This window comes from Podarcis bocagei, assembly GCF_964188305.1.
Source record: "Podarcis bocagei genome assembly, chromosome: 15".
NCBI classification, from domain to species: domain Eukaryota; kingdom Metazoa; phylum Chordata; class Lepidosauria; order Squamata; family Lacertidae; genus Podarcis; species Podarcis bocagei.
The window spans coordinates 37,309,654-37,320,473 of record NC_138141.1 but is presented as its reverse complement, the minus strand read 5'-3'; the positions used below and the strand labels follow the sequence as shown (position 1 = coordinate 37,320,473).

General features: G+C 46.1%; 1 protein-coding gene across 1 annotated transcript; it reads right to left on the bottom strand.

The window, feature by feature from the left end:
• Nucleotides 1-733: 733 nt before the first annotated feature.
• EXO5 (exonuclease 5) lies at nt 734-8,866 on the bottom strand (the record flags this gene model as incomplete). Its single annotated transcript, XM_081173112.1, has 5 exons — nt 734-3,208; nt 4,270-4,442; nt 5,142-5,246; nt 5,990-6,258; nt 8,625-8,866. The coding sequence occupies 5 exons, from the start codon at nt 8,864-8,866 to the stop codon at nt 2,747-2,749; spliced, it is 1,251 nt and encodes a 416-aa protein (XP_081029238.1). The 3' UTR covers nt 734-2,746.
• Nucleotides 8,867-10,820: the final 1,954 nt, after the last annotated feature.

The window sequence follows — 10,820 nt, the reverse complement described above, 5'->3', positions numbered from 1 at the left end:
CATAAAATGGAATGCGATTCCTATACTTGGAAGGAGCAAAGGACCACCATACATACTGCAGAGACTTGCACCCCAGAGGGGTCACTTTGGTACTGTCGACACAGCAGAAGCAACGTAGGAGGCAGCAGTTATGAGTTACCAGTCTCTGCAGCCACAGCAGGCGCTGTGATTCTCCAGCGATTTAACTTCACCCCCAAAGGCATACTCCATTGTTTCTCAAGGCAAATGGATGCCAATAGCAGACTCTGTATTGATACAGATTGTAGCTCTGGGCTAATTAGGTGCCAGATCAAAGGGGAAGGGGGGCACTAACGTTTGGCGTGGTATAACATTCAGTAATGGGAGTGTAGCCAGAAGTAGTTCAGCCAAACCACACTGCTTTCCATTTGCAATTTCTGAGATTGGAACTTCTTATTTCATATCAGACGCAGATGGCAGAATTGTGTTTGTGTGTGTACACACAGCAGGAGTGGCACAGGGCTTAAGAATATGAACATCTGCTGAACTATGTAAAAGGCTTCAGAATGATAAATATTCACACCCACCCATGCTTTGTATATCATAACACTGGCTATGATTTTATATGCGAAATTAGGGGGCGGGAAGGGAGGGGGAACATCTGAAAACCCAACAAAAGGGACCTCTTCAGAAAACTCTGTGAGCGACTGAATACTGTTAAGATATCAGCTTTGTTGAGAGAGAGGGAGGGAGGAGTCATCAACGGCTGGAAAAAATTAATAATCAAATTTATTCCCAGTATAGCATTTTGTAAAAGAAATTAGAAAAGTGTTCTTGATAGCATATAAGTGTTCTTGATGTTTTTTTAGGGGGCGGGGCGGGAAACCTAAAGGAAAAATGCTACATATCAGTTATACAAATACAATATATATATATGTATATATAAGTAAATGGATATATAAATATCCAAGAAATACGTGCTGGATCAATATGAGAAAGGTTACAGAGCACCAGTTTGCATGTAAACAATCAAGGTTCAGCTCAAACATGGGGAGGATCTGAATTCTGCAGAGAAAATTCCATTTACAATTTCAGCGTAATCAGGTCATTTTCAGGCATCGACCTGCAGTGCTTCTCTTTTCCCTTCGGTGCAAATACAAGACAAAGTTTGCTCTCGCACCATGAAATGCAGTTGCTCAGGGCTCTTTCTGGAAATCCTAACCAGGCTTCTGCAGAAGCCTAGCCAACACAAAGCGCTGTAGCCAATTAAATTTTACTGACAGCAGACCCTTTAAAACGAATTGGCCCAAGTTCATCATGTCTACGCTTTTCAATAGGTCTACCAGGAGTATTATTGGCTGCAGCCCAGAATCACATTTGCAGAGAACAGGCTCATTTGAGACAGAAATCTGCCCCATTGAGAATCCTTGTTGCAAGCATTGGTTCCGAACAGGGTGGGGAATTTTCCATACCACTTCCAAGGCCAACTGCTCTCCAGGGGAATTGATTGTATAATTGTTTCATTTCACTGGAAAAGCGGGGTTTAAATTATTTTTTAAAACAGAGCATTTGTATCAACACATCCAAGCCAGAAAGGCTGAATATACACACAAACACACACAATGTCCTTTGGAACAGCCACAAGTACAGATTCCCCTCTTTTCTTGGCATGATGGTCTGGCTCATGAATGCACCGACAAGCAGTGGAAAGAAAATGGAATGCACCAATAACCAGAAAAGGGGTGAAAGAGGGAGATGGGTGTCTTAGAGGAGCGTGGGACTAAAGATGGCCTTTTGAACATGGCTGCCACAGGGGCACCAAACATGGGGCACCCTGAGACCTCAGTCCAACCTTCGCCAACCTGGTGCCCTCTAGATGTGCTGGACTACAGCTGCCATCAGTCCCACTGCACCAGATTGGTGCAGGCTGCCTTGTTCCGTTTTCCTGGTGGAGGATGTCATGTTGCAGAAGGAAGCCCTTCTAGGGGAAGACATTTTTAGAGCGTGTCAGGCCATTAAAACCTTATTGCTTCTGAGACACCGTCTTTCCCCTTTCTTCTTCTTCTTCCTGCATTAGGGCACATCAACCACCACAGCTGGCAGTTGCTGAATAGAAGGAAGAGCTTTTTGGAAGCTGATGTAGAAGAACTGGGGACCTGTTTAGAACTGCAAAAAATTCCCAATGGTCCTATACAAGAGGCTGATGTTGGGCCCCAGCCAATGAGTGAGGGATTGTGGGAGTTGTAGTCCAATATCATTTATAAACTTGGGATATGTAAAGTGTTGGGCTGGATCAGAGATTGGTCCAATAACAATATTATTATTATCCAGAGGTGATGGCCTACAGCTCAGTTCACCCCTAACCAGTGCCCATGCTGCCTGGGGCTGATGGAAACCAGTGTCCAAAAACATCTGGAAGGCCACAGGTTTCCCTCAGCCCTGACCCAGACCAGTGCAGGCTATTAAAACATCTGGCTGGGGGCAGTAGCAGTCGTGGTGGTGGGAAAAAAGATGCTCTCTTCAAACTGGTGAAGCAAAACTGTGAAGGTGGAAAACTTTGTACCATCAGGACCAGCTTATCCCAAACCTGGGCCTCCAGATGTTTTTGGGCTACAATTCCCATCAACCCTGACTGCTTGTCTCGATAGCTATGGATGATGGGAGTTGTAGTCCAAAACAGCTGGAGACCCAAGTTTGGGAAACCCTGATTTGCACAAAGGGATGGTCCTGTGGATCTCTGGAGACTGCGGCCTAGTCTTTTGTCCCCAAAGGTTGGGTCATACCAACGTCACTTGGACTTTTTCCACCGCTCTGCTGGGCTGCCGGCTTTCCCCATCCTCCATTCGCAAATGCCGGCGTAGGCACAATAGCGGCACTTCCAGGCGTCCTCAACATCCACCCCTCTGGAGTCCCGCTGCCCTTTCCAGTAGGCCAAGAAATACCGCACTGCGGCTCCAACCTCATCCTGGTCATAGGCCAAGACCTCAGTGCCAAGTGTGGCGCCGGAATCCTGGTGGATGTACTCAATTTGCAAACGGTCGATGGCGGGGATCTCACAGTGTGTCAGGTTGAGGGACAGCAGCTCCAGGAGGTCCTGGAAGCGGCTCACCGTGAAACCCGACTTCCGGGCCTGATCCTGGACGTGGGGGCCAAGCGGTTGCTCGGGCCTCAGGTAGAGTCGCTGGAGAAAACTGTCCGGCGCCAGGCACCCTCGCACCATGGCGTCAAAGAGATACTTATACAGAAAGACCTGGAAATAATACCAACGATGCGTATGTTAAGACAACAGACACCTGACACTTAATTCGGGTGAGTTATTTACAAAAGCATTTGCCTTCATCAGCCTCTCACAAAACATCAAAGCAGTGTATAGCAATAGAAAATCGTTTCAGATTTCCCTGTGAAAAGGGACTGGCTGTCACACCACTCTGCAAGTTCTGCGAGGGGGATAGGAGCTTTCTAGCAAGTGGATAGCTCAGCTGGTTAGAGCCTGGTGCCGATAACGCCAAGGTGGCAGGTTCAATCCCCGTATGGGACAGCTGCATATCCCTGCTTTGCAGGGGATAGGACTAGATGATCCCCAGCTCTACAATCTATGGTCTAACTCTCAGCACTCTAAACAAACTACAGCTCCCAGAATTCTCTGGGAGAAGCCAAGTTTGTTGAAAGGGGCATTATAGTGCTTTTAAATGTACAGCGGTACCTCGGGTTACAGACGCTTCAGGTTACAGATGCTTCAGTTTACAGACTCCGCTAACCCAGAAATAGTACCTTGGGTTAAGAATTTTGCTTCAGGATGAGAATAGAAATTGTGTGGTGGCGGTGCGGCGGCAGCAGGAGGCCCCATTAGCTAAAGTGGTACCTCAGGTTAAGAACAGTTTCAGGTTAAGAACGGAACTCCGGAACGAATTAAGTTCTTAACGAAGTACCACTGTACTGGAGGCCAGCCCATTGGCCAAATGGGGCACTGCCCTGCAAACCCCCACCTGCCTGCCTTCTCACTAATAACCAGTCCAGGGGTGGCCCTGCCTATCACCTTCCTCCTCCTCCTCTGTCTCTGTGTTGCCCTTGCGGAACTCAACAAAACTGGCATCAGTTGGCTCTGGCGCCACCTACTGTTGGGCTCCTTTCCTTCCACCCAACCAGTCCTAACGAGTGCCAGCCAACACTCTTCCTCATGAATTGAACCTGGGATGTCTTGTGTGCAAAGCAGGAGCTCTGCCACGTGCAGTCACGCGGCACAGCTGCACCTGGCTTAGCAACTCGCAAGCTAGGCAGATGCCTCCTGCAGCCAGCAGCTCGTTGACTCACCTGAAAACGGTCCCGCTTTTTCTGTGCTGCCGAGGGCATGGAGGCATTGTTCCGGGTCTTCAGCTCATTCAGCTCCAGCTCTCCTTTGGGTGTATAACCCAGCTGATCAATGACCCCAACCACAAAGATGTCTTCCAGCACTCCAAACACTGGAAATTCTCGCACACGGTGACCTTCAGTAAAAGAGGATGCAATATATTAGATCATCGTCATTTTATTTGTATGCCGCCTCTCCATTGTTGACAAGATTTACACAATTGCAAACATAATGTCATAAACAATAAATAAAACTCATCAAAAAGTACACAACCAAATGGTAACAATCTCCATATATTTGGAGAATGGAGAATGAAGATCATATTGTACCAACCACACCATATTAGCAGAACTTGAGTGATACTTGTAAACACGACAAATACTGTTTGTGGAGTAGACGGGAACAATATTAAAGAATATAAAACTGTGCGGAAAAAACAATGGCAGTATAAACAGTACAATGAGAATGATTGGAAGACTCGTTTTGTCAGAAGTCTTTTTTATTTAAGTGTTTATTTAAGTATTAATTAGGAAGATTAAGTTTTTTTATGCATGTAAATCTGCATTTTCTTCTTTCTTCTTTCTGTATTTTTTTCTTTTTTTCTTTTCTTAATTGTTTTTTCTTTAATTTTCTTTTTGGAGTATGAGATTGTAAATTCTTTGTGTATGTGAGTAATTTAAATTAATAAAGATTATTAAAAAAGGAAACAATCTCCATATAAATCACAAGACCCCAAACCAAAAATACAACATCAATATCAGTACCAGCATATCTATATCTAGTATAGCCCCAGAGTAATGTGGGCGGCTCATTGACTCAAGGGAAGCCCCCATACCTTCCTGCAGCACCAAAAGCATCCCCAGAAGATTCAGCACTTTTATCGCCCAGGAATCTTCTCGACTTGTGGTGCTGACCGTCACCAGGTCATGGTCTTCCAGCTCTGTGTTGAAAACAAGGACAGGGGAAGAGGAAAGATGAGCCCAGTGGATGCTGGTCCATGTGGGAAAGTGGGGTACTGCCCCATCAACCTCCATCTTTTTTCACTACACCGGACTCCTTACTAGTGGAGTAGGAGAGCTAAAAAGAATTCACCTGTGGCAAACAATGCCCCCCTTTGGTTTCAGACAGGACATGGGGAGACGAGTCTAAAAAGCCCAGGACACAAATTTCCACAGCCCTCTAGTGGCTCATTCACCAGAAGTAGTGTATTTAGACTTAAATCTTGAAATGTACACTCGATTTTGACCAAACTAAGCCTCTTGATGTGTATTGTGGTCTTCGTTCAGAATCAAGCGTACACTTCCAGAGTTAACACCCAGTTAACACACCACCCAGGCTTGCACCCTGGGGAGGTCACCTGGGTAAGGTTTGACTTTACCCCTGGAGGTGTACTCCATTGTCTCTTGAGACAGACGGATGCCAACAAGACCTCCGCTGTGAAGGGTCCTTTACCCTTTACCTGCCCCTGAACACCAATCGCTGGGAACCGCAGAAGGGGAGAATTATATTTTGCTTGGGTCCTGCTTGCAGGCTTTCCGCAAGCGTCTGGTCGGCCACTTTGAGAACAGGGTGCTAGACTAGATGGGCCATTGGCCTGATCCACTTTAAGTTCTAAATCAGAACTTTGTGCTGCAAAAAAACATGTTTTGAAGAAGCAGGGAATGGACTGCAAAGCACCCTTACCTCTGGCGAGGTGAATGCTCTTTCCTGTGTTCAACAGCACAATATTTTCAGGAGACATCAGGTCTGGACGCTCTCGCCTGTAAACCATTTGCTGTTCGCACCACACCTGCGCGGATATATCCGTGACTGAAAGGTAACGCAGGTGGAAGATTTCGAGCGGCACATGCGATCTCTTTCTTTTCGCTGTTTCAAGCACGTTCCCTTTCGCCACATCGCCACCCTCAGGTTCTGTAGGAGGGCCAAGGGAACAACTTGGCTTCTCAGAATGCCTGGTTGAACGAAAGGCAAGGTTATTTTCATAGAATCATAGAGTTGGAATAGACCACAAGGGCCATCGAGTCCAACCCCCTGCCAAGCAGGAAACACCATCAGAGCACTCCTGACATATGGTTGTCAAGCCTCTGCTTAAAGACCTCCAAAGAAGGAGACTCCACCACACTCCTTGGCAGCAAATTCCACTGTCGAACAGCTCTTACGGTCAGGAAGTTCTTCCTAATGTTTAGGTGGAATCTTCTTTCTTGTAGTTTGGATCCATTGCTCCGTGTCCGCTTCTCTGGAGCAGCAGAAAACAACCTTTCTCCCTCCTCTATGTGACATCCTTTTATATATTTGAACATGGCTATCATATCACCCCTTAACCTCCTCTTCTCCAGGCTAAACATGCCCAGCTCCCTTAGCCGTTCCTCATAAGGCATCGTTTCCAGGCCTTTGACCATTTTGGTTGCCCTCCTCTGGACACGTTCCAGTTTGTCAGTGTCCTTCTTGAACTGTGGTGCCCAGAACTGGACACAGTACTCCAGGTGAGGTCTGACCAGAGCAGAATACAGTGGCACTATTACTTCCCTTGATCTAGATGCTATACTCCTATTGATGCAGCCCAGAATTGCATTGGCTTTTTTAGCTGCCGCATCACACTGTTGACTCATGTCATTAAAAGTCATTACAGTGGTACCTAGGGTTAAGAACTCAATTCGTTAATGGGGCCTCCTCCTGCCGCCACGCCACCGGAGAACGATTTCTGAAGCGTCCGTAACCTGAGGTACCACTGTATTATGTTTACTTGCCAAGTTATATTTTGTTACATATCTAAGGAAACCAATAATACAGTGGTACCTCGGGTTACATACACTTCAGGTTACATACGCCTCAGGTTACAGACTCCGCTAACCCAGAAATAGTACCTTGGGTTAAGAACTTTGCTTCAGGATGAGAACAGAAATCGTGCTCTGGTGGCGCGGCGGCAGCAGGAGGCCCCATTGGCTAAAGTGGTGCTTCAGGTTAAGAACAGTTTCAGGTTAAGAACTGACCTCCAGAACGAATTAAGTTCTTAACCCGAGGTACCACTGTATCTGTCCCCACCCCTGCAAGCGTTATCTATTTATTTCATTTCCTCTGAGGAGTTCAGGGCGGCGTGCATACTTCTCCCTATTTTATCCTCACAATAACCCAGTGAGTTAAGGTTTGGCTGAGAGATAGTGACTGGCCCAAGGTCACCCCATAAGCTTTGTGGCTGAGTGAGGATTCGAACCCTGGTCTCCCAGAACTCTAACCACCATCCCACACTGGATTTCCCCCAGCTGCCAGCAACAAGGCAAGTCTTTATAATATCCATATTCAGCCCCTCCTAGGTTATTCTGCCATCACTGTGCGGAAGCATTCATCAACAACAAGGTCATCTTCTCCAGCTAAAGTAAGTATGCATGGTCACAAAATCCAGGTTTTAGTGATGTGTCTAACATCATATTTTGCCAATCCTTTTCACTAGTATATAAAATAAATAGACCCCTGATGGCATAAAAGGCATTTGTTCCCCCCCTTTCCTTTCCGCACCATTACATTGTGGGTTATCTTCTCAGTGACACCCAACCTCCATGCATTTTTATACCAAAGGTCTATTTCCAAACTCAACCGATAGTCTTGCTGCAGCAAGCAAAAGTATCAGCTTGCCTTACCAAACATAGACCTTTTGAAGGGTTATACACAAATTGTTCTTGTGTAATGGTCACTTCTTCAGATACGCGGCTCAATGTTCCTTCCATGGTTCTAGATTCAGGTAGGTAGCCGTGTTGGTCTGACGCAATAGAAATATATATTAAAAAATTTAAAAAGTCCAGTAGCACTTTAGAGACTAAGTTTGTTCTTGGTATGAGGTTTCGTGTGCATGCACACTTCTTCAGATACCTGAATACACGAAAGCTCATACCAAGAACAAACTTAGTTAGTCTCTAAGGTGCTACTGGACCTTTTTATACATACATACATACATACATTATATATATATATATATATATATATATATATATATATATATATATAGCTACTGTGTCAGACCAACACGGCTACCTACCTGATTCTTGTGTAATATTAGACATAGCTCAGTTGGTTAAAGAATGGTGCTGACGACGCCAAGGCTGAAGGTTCGATCCCCGTATGGCACAGCTGCATATTCCTGCCTTGCAGGGGGTTGGACTAGATGATCCTCGGGGAACCTTCCGACCCTACAATTTTATGAGTCTATGACACTAATCCCCCCAAGCAAACCTCGTGGAGACCCGGCGGGATCGGGTGGTACTTTTGGAAATGCGGATGCGGAGGTTGTCAGAAACAAAATGTAGGGAGGGAGGCGCCTGCTTACCCAGCCTCCGGCTCCTCGATTTGCAGGAATTCGGAGTCGCTCAGATCGGAGAAGCCAGACGCCGCTTCAGCTTCCTCCAATCCGGAGTCACGCCCGGACATGACTTTTTTCCCGGGCTTGCCGCTGCTGCTATTGCAAAACAGCCATTCTTCGCCGCGGAAGCACCTGGGAGGCGGAGTCGGTGACGTAGCTCGAGGAATCCCCTCCCTTCCATTCAGTAAGAAGCGGCGGCCCTTAGCCATAGATTTACGAAGGAAAATAGAGCAGTGTACTCTCCCCTTACTCCAGAGACTACTACAGCCTTTAAAATTTCTTAATAAGAATCTTTTTTGCTGTTGATCCAGTGCTTTTTTTCTGGAGGGGACGCAGGGGTACCCCCTTAAACACTTTGTGAATCTAAATAAAAAAATTCCTTCCAGTAGCACCTTAAAGACCAACTTTGTGAATCTAAGTTTGGCTTCATTGCGGGGCAGTATTTCAATATGAGTAGGGAAATGAGAGTACCCTTTTAAAAAAATTAAGGAAAAAAAGCAGTGTGTTGATCTATCGGGGTTGGAGAGATGCTGGGGAACAGATCCGGCAAGACTGAAGATTTTTAAGAGTTGCAGGAGAAAACAATCTTGTTCCCTCTTCCCATCTGACGGATCTTTAGGTCCGTATAGTTAAAGCTATCCCAGTAGTGATGTATGGAAGTAAGAGCTGGACCATAAAGAAGGCTGATCGCCGAAGAATTGATGCTTTTGAATTATGGTGCTGGAGGAGACTCTTGACCCAGCATGAGTGTGACCCAACTGCGGGAGGCAGTGGAAGACAGGAGTGCCTGGCGTGCTCTGGTCCAGGGGGTCACGAAGAGTCGGACACGACTAAACAACAACAATCCTATTTCCTCTCAGTCTCCTCTTCCCCAGACGAAAACCTACCCAACTCCTTCAACTGTTTCTCATAAGGTTTGGTTTCATAGCTAGTGTTGCTCATAAGGTTTGGTTTCATAGCTAGTGTAGCTTAAGGCAAGGGGGAAAAAATAATACCATCAAACGTCACCAAGAAGAAGTCCCACCTTTCAACGAAGGAATGTCAGTCTGTACTTTATCTCTGCGATCTTGGAGGCGGCGCACTTTGCTGGCTTGGAGGATTTGCATATGGTCCATTCCGCCAATGCGAACTGTTTTCGAGCCCCGCGAAAGAGAACTCCCGGTTCTCAGGGAACCAGAGTATCGATGCAGTTTTAAGAGAAGGTTATAAAATAAATGGAGGATTTCTCCACTGTTATTAGCGGGAAGCCATTCTCAGCCCAGTTGGTGGAGGAAAAGAAGAAGTGTATTTTACCTTTTACAGTAGGCTAGTTTCTACTAGGGCTGTGCACGCACGGACCCTTCCCCCCAAAAGCCCTCTGACCCCCAGATTGGGCCAGTTTAGCCCTGTGCCGTCCTGGGGTCCTTCCACGCCACCCCACATCCACCCCTGAAGGAATTCCAGGATGGGGCTGGGGATGTGTGTTTTTAAGCCCACTTTAACATAAAGTAAAAATAGGGATTAAAAAAAATGTTGGGCTTCATGCCCTGGCACTGCACAGGATCAGAACCTCCTTTTCGTTAGGTTATGATTTGATACCTGTTTATAAATATTAGAAGTAAGTTTTTTTAAGTATGGAGATAAGGTAAATAGGGTGATTTAGAAATGCTAAGATAAAAGTGATTATATATGGAAGTCAAGGGAGGGGGACGGGAGGAAGTAAAAGCTCAATTTGAGCAAAGATATATGTGATGAAGAAATTTTATTTGGTTGCTATAAAGGAAAAAAAGATTTTTTTAAAAAAATAAGTTGGTGGTTCAAATCCCTGTGGCGGGGTGTGCTTCCGTCGCTCTGTCCCAGCTCCTGCCAACTGAGCAGTTCGAAATCACACCAGTGCAAGTAGATAAATAGGTACCACTGCGGCGGGAAGGTAAACAGTGTTTCCGTGTGCACTGGTTTCTGTCACGGTGTCCCGTTGTGCCAGACGCGGTTTAGTCATGCTGGCCACATGACCCGGAAAGCTGTCTGTGGACCAACGCTGGCTCCTCAACACAGGAGCCAGATATATGGAGAAACGTGACTCAAAGAAGTAGGAGGCCCAGGGTTCACTCTGATTGTTTAGAAATACACAATCGCTTTGAGGTCCTCTCCCCTAGCATGGAAGACGAAGAGCAGACTCCATTT